Source organism: Vombatus ursinus, unplaced genomic scaffold (assembly GCF_900497805.2).
Source record: "Vombatus ursinus unplaced genomic scaffold, bare-nosed wombat genome assembly UNPS02010284.1, whole genome shotgun sequence".
Lineage (NCBI taxonomy): Eukaryota > Metazoa > Chordata > Mammalia > Diprotodontia > Vombatidae > Vombatus > Vombatus ursinus.
The window spans coordinates 18,361,365-18,383,038 of NW_020950062.1; the positions used below are offsets into that span (position 1 = coordinate 18,361,365).

A 21,674-nucleotide genomic window follows, 5' to 3' on the forward strand; every position below is an offset into this window, starting at 1 on the left:
TTTCCTTCATATTCTCTCTGTTACCTTTTGTTTTTCAGGTAGCGAGGCGGACTTTAGCTCTTCAGGCAGCACTGGCAGCATCTCGGCTCCCGAAGTCCATATGTCCTCCTCCACTGCTGGAAATAAGCGAGCCTCTTTTCCACGCAAGTAGGCACCGTCCCTTGCTTCTCTCAGTTATTAAATGGCTTTACTCGGTTTGCTTACCTGTAGCAGCTACTGTCTTGCTGAAACTATCAGGACAATTTTCTTTTTGCAATTTTGGCTTTTTTTTCCTTTTGATCACTGATGTTTCTGAGGGCTTTTGAAAAATAATAAATGCATTTCACTACACTCTGTGATTCCTGACTCAGTCCTTCCTATCTATGGACTGTAACTGTCTTCCATCCACTCCCTAGTGGCTGTCTGCCATATAGTCCTATGTTGTTTCTCTCTCTTCTATGTATTCCTCTACCTAACTCCACCTAGCCATTCATCCATTGGCTCCCATCCCCCTTGTTTTAGTCATGGATACAATTTTTCACTCTCTTCATAGGCTTCATTTCCTTTAATCCCTAATTGGAATTTCCTGTCTCAAGCTTTCACGTATATAGCCTTGTGTGGGGGGAGGGGGCGGGAAGGGGGAAGAGGGTTATGAGTGTGTGAATAAGGACACCAGTGTTGACCACGTGTAGAAGGGTCAGTTAAGTACTTTGGGGGAGGGGCTAAGAGAGAGGCTCTTGACCACTTATTAGAGGCAGCTAGGGGGCACAGTGAATAGAGCACTGGACCTAGTTTCAGGAAAGTTCAAATATAGCTTCAGACTCTTAGTAGCTATGTGACCCTGGGCAAATCACTTAACCCTCTGTCTGCCTCAATTTCCTCACTTGTAAAATGGAGATCATAATAATAGCACTTAACCTCCCTGGGTTGTTATGAGGATCAAATCAGATCATATTTGTAAAGTGCCTAAGGCAGGGAATTTTAAACTTCTTTGTCATTGACCCTACCCCCACCCCCAAAATCTGGTAAAGTCCATGCACCACTTTTCCGAATAATATTTTAAGAATTCACAAACAGAATACAAAGATTAAATCTAACGTCAAGTCAACAAGAATTTATTAAGTTCCATCTGTGTGCCAGGCACTGTGCTAAGTGCTACCGATCCAAAGAAAAGCAAAAAATAGTTCCTGCTTTCAAGGAGCTTACAGCCTAATGGGGGAGACAATATGTAAACAAATATGTATGAACAAGATATGTTAAACTGGAAATAAATTGGAGATAATTTCAAAGGGAAGACACTAGCATTAAGGGAACATCTTACTGGAGAAGGTGGGATTTTAACTGAGATTTAAAGGAAGTCAGGGAAGCCAAGAGGCAAAATTGAGGAGAGAGAGCATTCCAGGAATGAGGGACAGCCAGTGAAAAGGTAAGGAATCTAGAAATGGAGTGTTGTGTAAAAGGTCAATCAGTCAAGCCAGTCAGTAAAAGGTCATTAATCATTTCTTAAGCACCTACTATATTCCAGGCACTGTGCTAAATACTAGGGATACAAAGGAAGGAAAAGAGCTCATAATCTAATGGAGAGGCATCATGTGAACAGCTGTGTACAAACAAGCTAGGTAAAAAATGAATAGGAAATAACAGAGGCAGAACACTAGAATTAGAGGGATTAGGAAAGACTTTCTGTAGAAGGTGAGATATTATCTCGGACCTGAAGGAAATCAGGAAAGCCAAGAGGCAGAGATAAGAAGGAAGAGTATTCTAGACATAAGGGACAGATAGAGAAAATGCCCAGAGTGGAAGATGGAGTGTCTTGTTCAAATAACAGCAAGGAGGCCAATGCTGCTAGATCTACAGGTACATAGAGGAGAGCAGTATAAGACAACTGCAAAGCTAGGAAGGGGCCATGAATTTACATTTGATCCTAGTGCTAATAAGGAGCCACTAGAGTTTATTGAATAGGAATAATGTGGTATGGCTAGACTTGTGCTTTAGGAAGATCACTTTGACAACTCAATAGAGGATAAACTAGAGAAGGGATAAGAGAGAGTTAGGATGATACCTAGGTTTGATCTTATGTGACAGGGAATATGGTGGTGCCTTGAATAGTAATAGTAAAGATAGGAAGAGGGGGGTTCAATTTTGGACATGTTGAATTTAAGATTTCCAATAGACAGTTGGAGATGAGAAACTAGAGGTCAGGAGAGAGGGAGGTTAGGACTTGTTAAATAAATCTGAGAATCATTTGAATTGAGATGATAATTGAAGAGATTGCCTTGTGAGATAATATATTGGGAGAAGAGGGTCTAGGCTAGAGCCTTGAGGAACATCCACAGTCAGTGATCATGACCTGGTTGAAGATCCCTACAGAGACAAAAGTGCCAAGAAGAAGAGGGTCTAAGGCTTCAAAGAGGTCAAGAAAGATGGTTGAGGAAAGGCCTTTAGATCTGTCATTTAAAGAGATCATTGGTAACTTTGGAGAGAGTAATTTTGGTTGAATGATGAGGTCAGAAACCAGACTACAGAGAGTTTAGGAGAGAGTGAAAGGAGAAAAAGTAGAGGTGCTAACTGACTGTAGATAGCTTTCTTGAGTTTAGGAACAAAAGGGAGGAAAAATATAGGATCCTAGCTAGTGGAGATAGACCAAGTGAAGGTTTTTTAATGATAAGTGGAGACATGGATATGTTTGTGGGAAACAATCAGTAGACAGGGAGAGTTTGAAGATTAGTGAGAGAGTGGGAATGGTAGGAAGGGCAATTTGTTGGAGAAGATAGGATAGAATGGGATTAAGGTTTAGAGAAGGGCCACTTCTTGGTGCGTGACAAGATTGAAACTGAGAGGGTTGGGGAAGGGTAGTGCCATGGGACATTTGAGAAGCAACAAGAAGGCTTGGAAAAACCATTGTGGTCAATGGAAGGTATAAAAAAAATGCCTTGCTGCAATGAGGGTTCAGTTGAGATTTTGTAATGCATTTGTGGTGGACTTAATCAACACAGCTTCACAATTTTCTCTAGCTTTGTTCAGCAGTTTATGGATAGGAGCAAAGGCAGTGGATGGTGGGAATAATCCAAGGCTGGGGCTTGGCAAGGCATGATCACACAATAAGTAGGTAAGGGACTAAAGTGTAGAGGATATTGTAGAGTTGAAAAGGTTTCACCAAGTAGTCAAGATGGGAAAGGGAGGAAAGTGCAGCCAATGATGGTAGTGATGACCTGGAAAAAAACTGAGAGGTGGGGGAACTGTGTTACAAAGGAAACCAATTCTATTGAAATAAGTACGTATATATTTTCCCCATATAAGTTCAAGGACCTCTCTGAGGGTCTGTAGACCCTAAGATAAAAACCTGTGATATAGAAGTAATTCATGCCTTGTGTTGGAATTGAGTTAAAAGTCCTCTGACATCCTGTCTATTTCTGAGATTTCCTGATTGTAGAGAATAGATTGTGGCTTGGGTTTGGAGGCTTGAAGAAAATTATGAAGTAATGAGTGGAGAAAAATAGGGATTTGTCTCAAGGTTCTCATATACTGTCCATGAGTAATCTGTGGGATATATAAAAAGAAAGTCATCATAGTGTAGTAAAAAAAAAACAACAGACTGGGAGCCACATCTGGATTTGCCATCAGTTAGTTGCATGAGCTTAAGTTTATGCCCTTTGAGTTTTAGTGTCCCCTCTATGATGATAATAATGGTAATAATCATAATTAATAATAACAATAATATTAATAGGAAAGGGACTAGACCTGTGATTTCATTGATAACAGGAATCTTCTAGGTGAAGAAACGTCCTCTGCCAATACAGCTTAGTACCTTCTGTATAACTCACAGCCTTAGAGAGTTGCTTAGAACAGTGAGAGATTTTTTAAAAATCCTTTTCAAGGCCATAGGTTCCCCACCCCTGGATTAAGTGATTTGTCCTAGATCAAACAGTCAGTGAGGCAAGAGTTAGTTCTGATATTCAGTGATTCTGGGATATGAGGCCTTATAAACATAAAGGCATCATTTCTGGCTAACTCAGTGGTCCAAAAGAGGTGACCCACCAGAAAGAATGAGATGGCAGTACCCTGTAGAAGCGAGCACTAGGCTAAAGGGGTAGTGGGTGGGGAAAGTGATGAGATCAAAGCAAGATTGTAATGACTTTACTCATGAATGTCATATTCCAAGAGGAATGTCATAGAGAAAAATTTGAAGATTTTTTCCCAGCCTTCTGTAACTGTCATCCCAGTGTTTCCAGTTGATGTAGAGAAATAATTGAACTTCTCAGAACTTCAGTTTCCAGTACCCAGCAAGAAAATTATATCTATTATTCTCCAGTGGTGATCATGAAAATTGGCTAATTTTTTAAAAGGGAGTTGAGGTCCCGAGTGCAAGGTATTATTGTTCAAAACAAAGCTGAGAACAGACAAAACCTGTAACAGGAGATTGTAGCTTTCAGGAGAAGAGAACATTAGCTCACTACCGCAAACACTCTATGCTTTTGAAATAGAGTGCTTCTGAGGTCACAGGACAGGAATATAAACTTTTCTGTGTGTCACTTACAAATCAGACTTATTCTTGAACCATAACACTTAACTTTAAACTGTTCTAGAAATTAACATAAATCCATGAGACCAGGAACTCAGAGAAAGGACAATTAATAAGCATTATTTGCTTCTCTTACTTCCATTGTTGTTTTTATTGTTGTTATTCTTCTTTTTAAAATTTACAGATGAACTTGTATTTTGGGTTAAATGTCAAAGTTAAATCAGTCAAATGAAGCATCAATGGGATTGTCTTAACTGCCAAATTCTGTTCTGATTCACTCCATCTCCCAACTCTGAGCCTCTAGACTGCTTGCTCTCCATACTTGACTTAGCTAGTTTCCCTGGCTTTCTTTAACTCTCAGCTACTCCAACCTTCTGTAAGAAGCCTTTCTCAGGCCTCTTTTATCTTAGTGTTTTCTGAGACTACCCTCAATTTATCCTGTATGTATCTTGTTTGAATGTAGTTATTTGCATGTTGTCTCCACCATTAGACAGTGAACCCCTTAAAAGCATGAATGATTCTTTGCCTTTATATACCCAGGACTTAGCACAGTGCCTGGCACATAGTAAACCCTTAGCTAATACTGGTTGATTGATTAACTTAATGATTCCATGATTTTTGTGGTTAAACAATTAAAACATAGCTGAATATTATGGATAGTTCCTCTCTCCTTTGAAGAATTGCTGCCTTTCACTGGGTTGCAGAGGAATGTGTTTTCTTAGTCTGTAGCTAGGGGGAAGAGTTAGTTACAGGAGGTAAATGGAACAGAAAGAAGTAAAAGTGGCCAGTGCAAGTAGAATCAATGAGGATATTTTAGGAAAGGGATTTTTTTTCGAGCTGATATATACCTCTTCCTACATGTAAGCCATATATTCAAACATGTATCCTAAGATCATAGCTTTAGAGCTAGCTAAGACCTTAGAGTTTATCATATCCAACTCTCACATTTTGCAGATATGGAACCTGAGGCACAGAGAAGTTAAATGATTTTCCTAGGGTCACACAGCTAGTAATTGTAAGATGCAGGTTTCAACGTGGGTCTTCCCTATTCCTAAGTCAGTGTTCTATCCCATACGCCACCCAGCTACCTCTAAGGAGCTCTCTTTCCCAGCATTCAGGCATACCAAGTGTATGCTTTCAGGCTGTAAATATACAGAGATGTGTGTATATATATTATATATATATATATGTATATATGAAATACATATATATATGAAATGTATATGTGTGTATTTTTCCCTTGGGGAGCAAGTGGAAAGTCTGATACGAAAGGCAGATTTTTAATAGAATTGGGGGTTCCAGAAAGCCTAATGAAAAAGGACAATAGACTGGATAGGAGCACTCAGAAAGCATGGAATTGACATAGATGGATATGAGGGAGCAGAGAGTGGTGTCTAGGGATGTGTCATCCTATATGACCTCTCACTCATGAGCTCAAGTGATTAAATATATGCACAAATAACTATAACAGATTAGAATATGATAAATATGGGAGAGCAGATCAAAGAAAAAGGGAGAGAGGCACATGAGGTAGGAGGTTAGGGAAGCATTCCAGGTATGAGGGACCATATAAGTAAATGTACAAGGGTGGACCTTTCTCAGTCCTCATTCTTCTTGACCTCTCTGTAGGATTTGACCCTGTTAACCACCCCTTCTTCCTATGTGTTTATTCTCTCCTCCTCTATTTCTCCTTCCAGTTGTTTTCTGGTTTGCCTCCTGCCTGTGCACTCTTTTTCTGCTTCCTTTGCTAGATCAAACTACATGTTCCACCCCAAACCACAAGTTAGGGCAGGCCTGGCCTCTGCCTGGGGCCCTCTTGTTTTGTTTTCACACTCTATAGTCTCTTACTTGGTGACCTCATCATGGTGACCTTGGTGACCCCATAGGTTCAATTATCACTTCTAAGCAGTGAGTCCCAAATCTATATATCTTGCTTTTAGTCTTTCTCCTGAGAGAAAGTTAAACAACTGAGAATTTGAGAGATGAGAAGTTAGAATTGATAAGAGTAGGCAAATAATTGTATGTAGAGAGTGAAGGAAAAGGAAGAATAAAAAATAAGTGGGTTTTCTCTCTCTCTCTCTCTCTCTCTCTCTGTCTCCCCTCCCCCCACATATACATATACACACATATAAACATATATATGCATACATATGTAATTTGATAAGTTATAGTGAGCTATAACACATGTAGGAAGAATAAATATAGAAGATTTTAGTGTACTTATTTGAAGACAAAAGCGGCATTTTAAAATTACCTAATTGCTTCCACCAGTCATTACGAATGACATGTAGTGATGATTTTTGAAATTTGTATTAAGGCAACTTGGTGGTATAATGAATAACACATTGGACTTGGAATCAGGAAGTCCTGAATTCAAATCTAGCCTTAGATACTTGCTAACCTTTTGACCTGGGTAAGTCAGAGTAATAACCTTAAAAAAAAAAATCTCTCTTTGCCTCAGTTTCCCCATCTATAAAATGAACAAAATAATAGGACCTATTTTCTGAAGTTATTGTGAAGATTGAAAAATATAAGATAATATTTGTAAAGCACTTTGCAAACATTAAAGGGCTATAAAAAGGCTAGCTATTGTTATTGTTAAACCACAGGAGATATACAGCTCTTGTAACATGGAGAATTTTGTTTTGGTTTACACAAGTTGTATTCCTAACAAGCTGCTTATTGTTATTCAGTTGTGTCCAACTCTTCATGATCTATGGACCATACAATCCATGGTGTTTTCATGGATACTGGAGTGGTTTGCCATTCTTTCTCCAGTGGATTAAGATAAATGGGTTAAATGACTTGCCCAGGAGCACACAGCTAGTAAGTGTCTAAGGCCAGATTTGAACCCAGTCTTCTGGACCTCAGGCCCAGCACCCTATCCACTGAGCCATCCATCTGCACCAATAAGTTGTATGTCAGTCTAATTTTTGTGTAGGTAATCAGGACAGAAAGTATAGCTAAAAGTAGCTTGTCTGAAAAAGATCTGGGTATTTTAATGAACTTGAAGGTCAGTATGAGCCTTAAAGGCGGGAATTGCTTTTTGCTTTTTTTTTTTTTTTTTTGGTATCCCTAGTACTTAGCACAGTGCCTGCCCTGCACAAAGAAGACATTTAATAAATATTTATTGACTTACTGACTGCTTGTTGCCATGGCAGCTAAGAAAACCCGTGCAACCTTAGGCCACATTTGAGAGAGACCCAGTGCCGGGAAATGAAGTCCCGGTATGACCATGTCTAAAGTATTGAGTTGGGTTCTACATTTTAGAAAGGATATTTGAGTAGCTGGAGAATCTCCAAAGAAGAGCCTTGAGTTCATACCACATGAGAATAAGTTGAAAAAAAATTAGGAATAATTAGCCTAGAGAAGAAAAGATTTAGTGGAAACAGATACTTGCTCCCCCGAGATTTGAAAAGCTGTATGGAATCAGTCAATCCTCAAGCATTTATTAAGTGAGGACTAGCACTGTGCTAGACACTGGGAATACAAGTGCAAAGAACAAAACAATGCCTCTTCATGAGGAGTTACATTCTAACTGGGGACACAAGTACATTTCTAAGTATTTACAACGTAAATGCATGGTGAAGTACAAAATCCTTTCACACCAGGTGGTTTGAAGGATGGACAGGCACTAGCAATTGAAAGGATTGGGAGAAAAAAAAAGAACAAAAAACTTCATACAGAAGACAGTGAGTGCTTGAGAGAGGGACTTTATGAAGTCAAAGTAAGGAGGATGTACGTTTTAGGAATGCGAGATGGCCCGTGGAAAGGCACCGAGATGGCAAGTAGATGTTCTGAAGTCAGTTTGAATGGATCACATGGAACAGAAAGGGAGTAATATACGAGTAGCAAAGGGCTTTAAAAGCTAAACAAAGGAGTTTATGTTTTATTTTGGAAGCAATAGGAAGTTATTGGAGTGGACTGAAGAAGGGAGTGACATGGACATATCTATGCGTAAGAAAAATCATTTCGGCAGTAATGTGTAGGATGAGATGGAATGATGAGAGACGAGGTAGGGAGACCAATTAGGAGGCTGTTGAAGTAACCTACAAGAGAGGTGATGAGGGCCTGACCTAAGGTGATAACTATGTGAGTGAAGAGAAGGGGCTAGACGCAAGAAATTTTGTGAAGTTAGAAATGGCAAGACTTGGCAGTCCATCAGATATGTGGAGATGAGAGAAAGTGAGGAACCGGGAATAATGCTAAGGTTATGAACCTGAAAGATTGAACTTCATCCGAAATAGGGAAATTTGAAAGAAGAGTGTGTTTAGAGGGAAAGAAAATGAGTTCTGTTTTGAACATGTTGAGTTTGAGATGTCTCTGGGATATCCAATTAGGATTAGGCAATTAATGATGCCTTTTTTTTGTATCCCCAGAGGTTAGCACAGTGCCTGGCACAAGTAGGTGCTTAATAAATGTTGGTTGACTGACAGATACATAACTGAAGCTTAGGGAAGGGATTAGCCTGAAGAAATAGGAAGATAGATTACATTTGTTCTTGGCCTCAGAGAACAGGAGGAAGATATTGCAAAGAGGAAAATTTTTTGGCTTGATGTAAAAAAAATCTTCCTAACAATTCAAGCTATCCAGAAATGGAGAGGACTGAATCAGGGATGGTATATTCCCTCTCACTGAAGGTTTTCAAGTAAAGGCTAGCCGACCATTTGTCAGGTGTCATGATAAAAGAAGCCAACATTAAGGTCAGCCAAGTGTTTTATATTCATTATCTCATTTGATCCTCACAACAACCTTCTGAGATAAAAGATAATATCCCTATTTTATGAGGATATGATGAAACTGAAGATAAGAGTGGTTAAGTGACTTGCCCAGAGTTTCAATATCTTAGGTGGAATTTCAGGTAGGGCATCCAAACCAGGTCTTCCTGACTAAGTCCAGTGTTCTGTCTATAGATTTATTTTTTCAAATTTAAGTTGAAATAGATGCTTGTTCATTTCTTTTCTAACTCTGAAATTTATGTTTGAACTTCACTGAAGGAGCTTGCTATGCTAAATCCTTTAGTGATGGTATTCATCATTTCCATAATGAGCCCCTAACTTACCTGTTTAACTCAGGATCATGTCTACATCTTCCATTTGGCTTAATGTTGTGTTGCCCAGACTCCAAAGTCATGTTCTTCATCAGCTTTCTTTCCTAAATTTAAATGATTTTGCCTGGAAACTTGTCCTGTTTGTATTAGGAAAGAGCTAGGCTTATTTATGCCAAATTATAACTGAAACAGAGGGATAATAGCCTAAGCCAGAGAATGCTTTCCTTTTCCTCCCGGCTACTTATACAGAGCACTTCCCACCACCGGACTCTTAAAGTTGGTTTGTAAAAAAGCCATCAGGCCATCTGTTACAGATAAAGTGTCCTTCTCACAAGAGGGAGGGGCATGCATGAGCTGATTTCAAGACAGAGCCTTTTTTGTTTTCCTTTTTATCTGTTTCCATTTATGTGTATTATTGTGCATTGGTAGCTAGTTGAATATATTATTGTTTTGTTTTGTTTTGTTTTTTAACTCATCTATTTCTGGGCTTGCACAGAAACCACATTATGAGTAAAGGGAAATTTGTAACCAAGATGGGAAAGAGGATTGTGAAGCAATTGTGAAGCTAGACTGAAGTTTCCATTCTACCTTAAAGGTTACTGTAACTTCCTCATCCACATGATGCCATCTTGGAGAGTCAGTGCTATAATAAAAGTTTGTTTGGTATATAACGTAGTGCAAATAGTACTGTGTATGGAGTTAGGAACCCCAAGTTCAAATCTGCCACTTCATTATCTGGATGGCTGTAGGCAAGTAGTTTGAACTCTCTGAACCTCAGTTTTCTCACTTATAAAATGAGAGAGTTGAAATACTTTAGTGGTCCCCAACTCCTTTGAGTACTTGAAATCCTTTCTTACAAAAAAAATTTCACATCTTTTTCTTCCCCACCCCCCATATACAATTTAGTAGTTGCGCTACTACAATATACTGACTGAGAAAATTGGTAATGGCAAAAAAAACCTATAAATTCACTAATGTTTTAAGTGAACTCAGTTTTTTTTAATCACATTTCTATCCTCTTAAGACTATAAGTTATAGAGAAACTGTCAAGCTGCATTGTTGGAGGGAGTCTCTACACTGGGAATTCCCCACATCAATGAAATCACAGGTTTGGACTGAGAAAATCTACAAACACATAAGTGTATGATATGTTTATCCAATCCACCCAAAGCATGTTTGATTATTTATAGATTTGTGTATGGATTCATGGAATCCTTTTCAAAAATTAAGGAGCCCCATAGCCCATAGATTGGGAACCACTGGACAAAGGGTTCTATAAGGTCCCTTCCAACTCTTAACCTTTTGTGACTGGGGAGATATTTTCTAGAAGAGATTCTTCCAATTTCAACATTGTGAAAAAGACCACAGTGGCTGGCAAGAATTGCTTATTATGGAACAAAAGGATTTTTAGCTTTTTACCTTCTGAGATCAACACATTAGAAGATTAGAAAAAGCCAAAATAGAATTTCTTGCGTATTGGGTACTAAAAACTATACTCCTTGGATCAATATAGATATGTTCTGGGACTCCTAGAGCTCATTCAACCAAATGATGGCAACAGGGAAATACATCAACATGTGCTTTGTCTTATGAGAACTATGTGATTTTTTTCCAAAGCTTTGCTGTCAACCAAGCCATAATGGCATCAACTCCCTCTCAGTGCTGTCCCAGCCCCCTCCCTACTGCTTCTTGCTGCTTCTGGGGTAGACTTGTAAAGGTGGGACACAGTGCTATTTTGAAAAGAAAGATTAGCAGATTTAGCAGTTTTCCTTGGTCAGGGGTGCAGTCTGAAACCACCAGGTGTTAAAGAGAGATTAGCAGCTAATAGAGTCTCTCTTCCTGATTATCATAGGAATTGGAAGATTATTGCAAAAGGAATAGCTTTGGGGAGAAATATAAGCAGCCACCCTAAGTATTTTGTGCAGGAATAATCCCACTTTATGTATAAGTCTTTATCATCTGGACAGTGTTTTCAAATTTCCTTATTCAAGGAGAGCTCTGACTATAAACCATATGAATGTAGACGCTATCCTTTATAGCTTTGTACTTCGGTTTGGGAGATAAAAAGAATGGATATTTTAAAGAAAAAAAAAACAAAAACAAGAGAAATATTGTTGTCTTAAATCACTGTCTATAAATAAACATGAAGTTGAAAAGATAGGTGGCCCAGGATATGTGCAGAGAGTTGAACAAAATTATGACCCCTAAACCAAAATGAATCCCATTAATTTTCCAAATCTTAACCTGAACCATCCCAAATATAAATTGTTTGCTTTTACTGAAACTACTGAATTGGAACAAAATCCCAGTATCAATATACTCTTCAAATGAAACCATTGCATTTCCTTTTGTTAAGAGTCCCTGGACTTGGCGGGGGGAAATAAATTTCCCGAGTTTCTTGGAGGTAATAGAATTTAAGCGACTATATTACAGGTCATCAGTTTACAGATTTACAGATAAGAAGAATCTTTAAGGTTATCTAACCTCACCCCCTCATTTTACAGTCAAGAAAACAGAGGTACAGAGGGGTAACTACATTTCCAATTGGTAGTTAAACTGGCAAAGGCAGGATTTGAACTAAGGTCCTGTGACTTCAAATCTAGCACTCTTTTTCCACTGCACTGATCTTAAGGAGGCACAGACCATAGTTCCTTGAAGTAAGACTCAGGGAGAAAGAAGAATGGGCAAAGGGACCCTGAGAAGGCCTGTTTGACTTGACAGATATATATCCCCTATGCATTATTAGCAATTGTTTTTCTGAGTGGTGACCACCTTAATGGAAGAATTAAACAACAGAATTTTATTCAAGTAGTTTGACATTTTTCATTATTGTATTATTGTTCTTTATAGCCGTGGTCCCCATGGACGGAATAATGGATCTTCATCTTACAAGTCTGTCAACAGCCCACCTTCACGTGAGAAAGACCTTCTGTCTATGTTGTGCAGGAATCAACAGAGCCCTGTTAATGTCCATCCAAATTATGGGCCTTCATCCCCTAGTAGCAGTAACTCTGGTTCATATAAAGGAAGTGATAGCAGCCCAGTCATGAGGTAAACTCTTTTGTCTTTATTCTAATTCCTTGGTATCCTATTTAGTGAATTTTTCTTTTCTTCCTTATTCCTTTAAAAAAAAAAAAAAACAATGCTGTATATTAACCAAACAGCTGCATAATCACAACTTACACCTTCTCCATGATTAAATATTTTGGGGGTCAGCCAATGAAAACCAACACATGGGTAGCAAAATGTTCAACAAGAACATAATGAAAAGGGAAGACAAGTGAAAGTAAAGATTGGGAAAGTCAGTCAACAGTCAATCAATTAACAAGCATTTATCAAGCACCTCCTATGTGCCAGGCACTGTGCTGAGTGGTAGGAATACAAATACAAAGAATGAAACAATCCTGATCTCAAGGGGCTTACACTCTAATGGAAGGTAAAATAAATATATATAAAATATATACAAAATAAATATAAAGAGAATAAATATAAAGTAGTTGAGCAAAATGTAGTTTGTAAGGGAGGGCACTAATGGTTGAGGGAATCAGGAAAGGCTCCCTCAATATAAAAGGTGGTACTAGAGTCAATCAATAGTCAATAAGCATTTATTAAGCACCTGCTATGTTCCAAGCACAGTGCTATGAGTTCTGTCTTGAAGGAAGAAGGGATTCTGTGAGGCAGAGGTTGGAAAAGAGTATATTCCAGGTATACACAGGCAGACCGCCAGTGCAAAAGTACAGAGAAGGGAATGTCATGGGTGAAGAACAGAAAGGTCAGATTGGTTGGATCATACAGAGGGTGTTGGAGGGGGAGTAATATCCAGAGACACTAGAAAGTTAGGTTGGGGCTAGGTAATGAAGGTTTTAAAAGCTAAACAAAAAAGTTTATATTTTATTGTAGAAACAATAGGGAACCATTGGAATTAATTAAGTAAAGGATTGATAAGGTCAGATCTGCACTTAAGGAAAATCCTTTTGGCAGGCATATATAGAAAAAGGACTGGAGTGAGGAAAGACTTGAGGCAGGGAAACTTTGCAATAATCTAGACGAATCCCACTCCTTTCCATCAGAGGAAAGTAGCCTGTACCAGCTTTGCCTTCCAGAAGTAGAATGGGTAGGATCCAAGAGCCAGCTTGTCTCTCTCCCTCTGAGATTCCCCATTCTGAACAGTGGGCACTCTGCTCACAAAGGAAATATTCATCTTTGCGCTGGTTCTGGGATCTAGGCCCTGAATTCACCCACGGCTGTCCCACAAGTCAGTGGTGAGGACAGGAACAGAGTTGAGGACTCTTGGCTTTCAGTCCAGAGATTCATCATAGGACACTCCATGCCTCCCTTTTAAAATCAAACTATTGTGAGAGGGAAATAACATTTCTGTCCTTCAGAATAAAGGGACTTTCACATGGTAGAAGGAGAAAAAAAATAATTTCTAGCAGAAACCAGTTCTGACTACAGCATGTACCCAGCCCAAGGAACAGTTTCTGAATAATTAGAATTTACTTCATCACAAATAGGATCTTTAAGCTGCGACACTTTGCATAAGCACTTAGGTCACTCCTCCATCCTCCTCTTTACCCCCTTTTCTTCTATATCTCATTATCCTCTTACTATAATGGCATATTAGCACAGCTGATAGTACTAGCATGGAGACAATTATACATTATTTTGGATGAGATAATTTCTTTGTCTTAGAAAAACCTATTTTTGCCCCTTAAACCTTAATTTAGTGGATTTTGACCAAGGAAGTAGAAAGATGTATTGTCCCAAGACTTGTAAATGCATAAATTGTACACCACCTTTTCAGATGAAGTCATCCATCATTACAATGCACAAGGCAAGCATAGTAAATCTGTTTTCTTCAAGCTCACATTTTTGTGTTAAAAATTTTTTTTTACAGGAAAGTAAATAGGACAAAACTAACATTTTTTACTTCGTTTATTTCAGGCGGCCTGGAAGATATATGTCTTGTGGTGAAAATCATGGTGTTAAACCCCCAAACCCAGAGCAGTATTTGACTCCCTTGCAGCAGAAAGAGGTTACAGTAAGACACCTCAAAACCAAATTGAAAGAATCTGAGAGCCGCCTGCAAGAGAGGTATAGTAGGAGCATCATCTGTTTTGCAAAGTGTTCAATAGTCATTAATTTTCCTTTACAAATGAGGCAAATGACAAAAATAAAAATAGAAGAAAACTTTTTTCTTTTATTGAAATATCAAAATTAGCTTTAATTTCTTCATCATTTCTTTCAAATATAAGTTACTACATAATTTGCATGATTCCACTTTTAAAAGTTAAGTTTATTAGAGAAAATCCTCAGTGTTCTCTGGGTATGTGCAACTGAGTAATATTGCCAAACCTCAAATGATAGGTTAGCATAGAGCTATTTTTAAAGTGAATGAACACTACAGGGAACAGCCCTGTACTAGGAAAGGAACAGGCTGAGCACATTTTGGCCCAGCTCAAGCCCTGTTCCCATCTCAAGGGGACTCCCCATTGGGGATTTGTATGTAATTTGGATAAGTAATTTCTTTCTCTGATTTCTCTGCTAAAGGGTAGAAGCTCATTATTTTTGACCAAGCTTCTGATTAAACAATACTGAAATATTCTATATAAGGGAGAGTTAAAAAAAAAAAAAGACCTTTGACATGTTAGACAGACTGGTTTTCCCACTTGAATAATTATTTTTTCCCCTGAAACATTTGGTAAATGACTTAGTAGAACTGTGGGCCAGAGATGTACTTTAGAATTAAAGTCATTTTAAACTGGATTCAAGGACCCAAGTCAGTTTTTAACTGTGAAGACACCACCTCTTTCCCCTTTATATAGAAAACCGAAACAACTTGATTGCATTTGGAACAACTTCAGTGATATGAGAGGTGTTCCAACTTGGGCTAGACTCCCTACTTGGTTGCCTCAGTGAAGCCCCCAGAGAACTGACTCTGGATTTGTTAAAATCTTGCATCTGGTGTGACCTATTCCAGTATGAGTTTGGGTAAATCATTTGCATTGGTCCTCAGTTTCCTCATCTGTAAAATGTGAAAGGATTGGACCAGATGATCTTTGTGATCCTTTTCAGTCCTAGGTCTATGATCCTCTGATCCATAGGAGTTGAGGAATAGATACAACTTTCTAGAAATATTCGTCTCATGGCAAATTTAATTAAAGACAGAAAGTAAAACCTGTAAGGATACCTACCCTCAGGATTATTTAGCCTGGAAAAGAGAAGGCTCAGGACTATTTAAAAACCATCTTCATATATAAGAAAGGCACTTACAAAGAGGATTGAGGCCAGGTGTTGTGCATTATCAGTTAGAGTGACAGTAAATGTGCTTAAATTGAAGCATAAGGAATTTAGGTTAGCTGTAAGAAAATTTTCTTCATAATTAAGGAGGTAGTTCTGTTCAATGGGAAGAGCACTAGAATCAGAGGCTCTTGGTTCAACTCCTACATTTGACAAGGCCTTCATAATCTTGGGCAAGTCATTTAACCTCCCTGGACCTCAGTTTCATCACTGAGGGGATAGGACTAGATGGCCTCTCAGAACCCTTCCAACTCTAGACATATGATCCCAAGGAGGAAAACTGCGCTATCTCCTGCTCTGAAGTGAACATACACCAGTACCACAAGAATCCGTGATTTCAATGGTATGATACCCCACCTGCCCAGCCCGGATAGATTACAATTCTTTTGTACTGCACTGTGTCTCTGGAAGCTAATGTATCCCAAAAATTCATGACATTCAACTTTATGCTAAGCCTATCTGAATTTGGCCAGGTTGGTCTTCATTCAGTAGACATACATCCATCATCAGGACTGTACTCAAAGTTTTTCTACCTTGGTAAGTTATCAAGAATTTCTATGATGAATCAGTGCAGCAGGAATTTGGTGAAGGTTGCCATATTGGGGTGAGTGTAGGCTGTACTTTTCAAAATCTATTCCATATGAAACATCAGTTCAGAGTATAATTTTTCATTGTATGCCTTTCTTCTTGAAAGGCACCTTAGAGGGCTGAGGACCAGAAAATGATTTTTTTTTACTATAGCCATCAAAGAAGCTTTCCTATCTAGGCATGGAAGGATTTGCAATCTGTGTCAGTGAAGGGAGGGTCCATTCTGATCAAATCATAGATCTTTGTAATCTAGAAGAACCTGCATTCTTCATTCCTGTATGTCAAAGGGATTATTAGACTTGTTCTGTTTGGCCATAGGTTTAGGATAGGTGCTAATTTATATTCAATATAAGGAAAAAAACCATATACTTGGAACTGGATATATACTCAAAACTGGAATGTACTGCCCAGAGAAGTCATAAGTTCTCTATCATTGGAAATCTTCAATCAGAGATGTTGGAAGACCACTTGGCAAGGATGTTGAAGAAAGGATTCATGCTTTGGGCAGGGTTTTGATTCAATGGCTTCTTTAGTCCTGTTCAACTCAGCATTTCTAGAATATATTTTTTCCTTTTAAAAATATCTCATTTTAGGGGCAGCTGGGTGGCGCAGTGGATAGATCACCGGCCCTGAAGTCAGGAGGATCTGAGTTCAAATCCGGCCTCAGACCAAACACTTGACACGTACTAGCTGTGTGACCTTGGCAAGTCACTTAACCCCGATTGCCTCACTTAAAAAAAATAAAAAAATAAAAAAAATAAAAATACCTCATTTTAGAAGCATGGCCTACTTATTCAGACCAATTTGTTACAGAGAAATAGGATTGTTTTCCCATGCTTTAAATGGCATTCTGCCTAAGAGCTTGGAAGATGGAATAATACTAATACTCTTGTTTCTCTTGAGGTTGTACAAACTCAACCTTAACATCTTATAATCATTTTTAAAGTATATCAATAATTTTTCAGTGAGAATAGCAATCTTTTAAAAGGAAGTCTAAAAGTATTAGTCATGCTGTGAATAAAGGGAAGGTAAACGGCTAAGAGAGTGTAACATCTAAAGGAGTTAATTGTTTTTAATTTTGAATAGGGAAACTGAAATTGCAGAGCTCAAATCTCAGTTGGCCCGTATGCGAGAGGACTGGATTGAAGAGGAGTGCCATCGGGTGGAGGCTCAGCTAGCCTTAAAGGAGGCAAGAAAAGAGATTAAGCAGCTGAAGCAGGTCATTGAGACCATGAGGAGCAGCCTGGCTGATAAAGACAAGGGAATACAGAAGTACTTTGCAGACATAAACATCCAAAATAAGAAATTGGAATCCTTACTTCAGAGTATGGAGATGGCCCAGAATGGATCTCTGAGGGATGAGCAATGTCTAGACTATCTTTGTGATACCCCAGAGAAAAGTTTACCTCCCAGCACCGCCTATGGCAAAATGGCAGATGCACAGGTTTTGGAAGACCAAACCATAGAGGAAGGAGCTGAGAGTGAGTTATTGGCCATTGAAAGCTTGGAGGATAGCACAGATTTGTTTGAAGAGATTATGATGGCCACTACTACAGAGGCTGGTGACCTGTCCCTCTTACAATCCACATCCATTTCCTCACCACTTAAAACAAAGGCATTTGAAACAGCCCCAGTCAGTCAAGGGGAATGCAGTGTGGTCACAGAACAGGCCATTCAGACTGATGTGGTGCCATATAGTCCTGATGTAGAACAGCTCATTCAGAATATGCTCAAGTTGCAAGACCCCCACCCCTCAAGCCCATCATCCCTCGATGAGTCTGAGGCTGACCTGAGAGAAAGCTTCCCAGAGGCCACATCTGCTTTAATGGTTGATCTCACAGCAAGCGATCCAAACTCTGCCATTCTGTTGTCTCCTATGGAGACACCATACAGCAAGATGGAAGTCGGAAGTCATGAAAGCCGGGTCATGAGGGAACTGGATTTCATGGCCTACCCTGAAGAAAGGTTTGGCAATGTCATTCATCTCTCTCAGGCAGGAATCGTGAAGCAGTACTGGAGCAACAGTTTCCTGGTGGATCTTTTGGCCGTAGCAGCCCCTATAATCCCCACAGTCATGTGGGCATTTAGTACTCAAAGAGGCGGCATTGATCCAGTCTATAATATTGGAGCATTACTCCGGGGCTGTTGTCTGGTCGCTCTGCATTCTCTCCGCCGAACCCCATTCCATATTCAAACCTAAACAAAGGTTGCCGTCATCTTGTGTCAGTTTGTTTTGTGTGGTGTTGTGCCAGGTAGAAGAACAGCATCTCTTGTGATGCTCTGTCCAAGAATGTGTCTTATATAATGACAGTCTCTGTCCTGTCGTTTGCTTCTTGGTATTTGATTTGCACTATATATAGTTGAATGCCTATTCACTGTTTAAAAACCGGAGGTATCTTCAAAAGGCATGGAGACCTGACCTGGTTTAAGTCAATGTCCCTTAACTGTGGTATGGAAAGCATGCTAATGATCCTGCGGTGTCGTCTGAGGTACCAGCTGTTATACTAGTAGTTCAGGAAGAGGAAAAATAAATAAAGGTTTGCACTTTCAAGGCAGCTTACATAAGGCTGGCACGTGTCTCCTTGCTTTGCTTTGTGCCGTTTTAAAGTGTGTGATTGTCCCAGCATTTCAATGGTCTTGTGCATAGCAGGGGATAGTAACCAAAAATAAAAATGCATTCTTGTAATTGGTTTGGAGAAGTCTTGATAGCTCTTTTGGTGTTTTACTTAGATTTGAAAAGGTGTGAGTGTTGGACAAAGTTTATATTAAATGTAGTTCCAGAGTCTTAAATGAACTGTTTGTTCTTAAACCTGTTAATTAATGAAGTTGTATTCAAGTTTACCATGTATTAACTTATTTTTTGCTTATTATATATAGTGTTTTATTGGAAATTATGTTTGTAATCACAAATTAAAAGCATGTTGAAAATGCAAATTAGCATTTTAATTTAGTAAAATATCTTTCCTCCTGATCCATTTAGGAGGGTAGAGAGATTGTCCTACACAGATCTAGCGTAGCATATGAGACTTAACTGCTAAGGTTGACAGAAAACAGGCTGAATTCATGGTGTTTTCCTCCAGGGAACTTCTCTTTGCTCACAGAACTCCCTAAAATAGCAACTCATGGTGAAAAACTTTACTCTGTCTTAAAGCAAACTTGCAAGCAGCTTGAATGAGAATAATGATGGCTGACATTAATATAGCACTTTAAGGTTTGCAAAGCAGTTTTGTTCTCTTTCTTCTACCTAGAATTCACTCACTCCTCACCTCTGCCTCCTGGCTTCCTCAAGACCCAGTTCGGCTCAAATCCCAGCCTCTGCAGGAGGCTTCTTCAACCCTCATCCCCTGTGCCTTCCCTTTGAGATTACATTCTATTTTTTACTGTATATGTCTTTGTGTATATAGACATTTGCATATTGTCTTCCCCATTAAAATGTGACCTTCTGAAAGGCAGGGACCATGTTTTTGCCTTTCTTTGTATCCCCAGCACTCAACATAGTTCCTGGCACATAGTAAATGCCTAATAAATGCTTGTTGACTGAATGACTTGTAATCCCTTGTACAATGACTTGTGCTAACCCTCCTCTGGAACCCCATATCTAAACACTAACATATTTGACACATTCCAGGTTAAAATGGTGCCTCCTTTCCTGTGACCTCAAGGAAAAGAAAACTAATTAGGGGGACTCCTGCTCAGGAAGACCCTCTCCTTCCAATAAAAACACCTGTCTCTGATCTGGTATTGAACCAGACCTGATCTAAGAGTTGCCTCAATGGCTGTGGTCCCTGAGCTACTCTGAAGAATAAACCAAGAAACCCCTGACTGTGGAAGCCCCCCTTTACCTGCCATGTCCTGAAGACTATGATCCCTGAGGCTACCTTGCACATTCCCATTGGCATTCCTTCCTTTCCTAGTGCCATTTTGAAATTACTGGTCCTGATCCCAATGAGAGTGAGTTTGATGGTTTACCCTATTAGGGAGGTATCAGATGTGACCCCATTATAAAGTAGGGATCAGTGACCTGCTGCAGTTCCTTATTTCTTCCTCTTACTTCTTTGGGTGTCTAAGGTAAACCATAAGTTTCCCTTAAACACACATAAACACATAAACAAAAGAGAATTCGGTGAAGCTCTTTTGTTCTCAGTAAAGGACTCTGACAACTTTACATACTGCCCTTTACTTTGTTTACTCCTCACAATTTTGTGAAGACAGCTCTGTTATTATTCCCATGTTCAGATGAGGAGACAGAGTATCAGAGAAGTTGAGTGTCTTGCCTAGGATCACACAGCTAGTAAGTGTTGTAAACAGTATTCACATCCAAGTCTTCCTGATACTAAGTTAAGCATTTTATCCACAACATTATGTCCCCTCTCACATATTTCTTTCTTTACAACCTCCTGTGCCCTTGTGAGAGAAGTTGGTTGGGTTTTTTTGATTTTTGTTTTTTTTTTAATGTGGGCTGGCTAATTTTCTACACTTATTTGCAAGGCATCAAAAGAAAGCCATTCCATAAGTGAAAAAGAAAGAATGATTATTAGAAAAGTAACATAGTGGCCTATCCACTTGGATTCTAGGCCAAGGACTTCTAGATAAAGAAATAGGTAAAATAAATTTCCCAAAATATTCTTATTAAAACAGACACTTATCTTGGGCAAGTTGATCAGATTAATAATCAATGGAAGTAGAAATCATATTCTGGGACTATAAATACTGTAAATATATATACCACCAAGTGTTTAGAACCTGCAAGAGGGAAAGTGCTTTGGGTCCTGTGACATTATTGTCCATGAGTCCATTATTAAACACCTACAGTATGAAAAGCACACTGCTGGATTTTTAAAATTTAATTAAACATTTGTTACCTTCTAGCCAACTGTTTATAAGTCTTTCTAAATTTAGCTGGAATTCAGATGACAAACAAACCCCAGATATGTCACTGAATTTGTACTTGAAGCTTCTTCAGCAGGACCCTCCATAGCTTGTGCTACACTGACATTGCCTATGAGAACTCAGGGTCATCTTCATGCTTCAGTAAGGTATGAACAGGGTAACTACACTTTGATAAAAGGTACCATTCATTCATACCATTGAAGCAATATCAATACTGAACCTATATGCACCAAATACTATAGCATTAAATTTTTTAAAAGTAAAGTACTATAATAGTACTATAATACTAGTACTATAATTAGTGGAGTACTATAGTACTATAGTAGTATTCTATTATTTTTGTAC

General features: G+C 38.8%; 1 protein-coding gene across 6 annotated transcripts in view; it reads left to right on the plus strand.

The window, feature by feature from the left end:
• The window catches only part of SYBU (syntabulin), a 102,202-nt gene extending 82,282 nt beyond the window's left edge, over window positions 1-19,920 (plus strand). For all 6 annotated transcript variants that reach the window (XM_027854036.1, XM_027854037.1, XM_027854035.1 and 3 more), the window contains 4 exons: window positions 39-147; window positions 12,402-12,602; window positions 14,496-14,645; window positions 17,526-19,920. In XM_027854036.1, the coding sequence (XP_027709837.1) occupies window positions 39-147; window positions 12,402-12,602; window positions 14,496-14,645; window positions 17,526-18,639 (1,574 nt within the window). In that variant the 3' untranslated portion in view covers window positions 18,640-19,920. The remainder of the gene's footprint in view (window positions 1-38; window positions 148-12,401; window positions 12,603-14,495; window positions 14,646-17,525) is intronic.
• The last annotated feature ends 1,754 nt before the right edge of the window (window positions 19,921-21,674 follow it).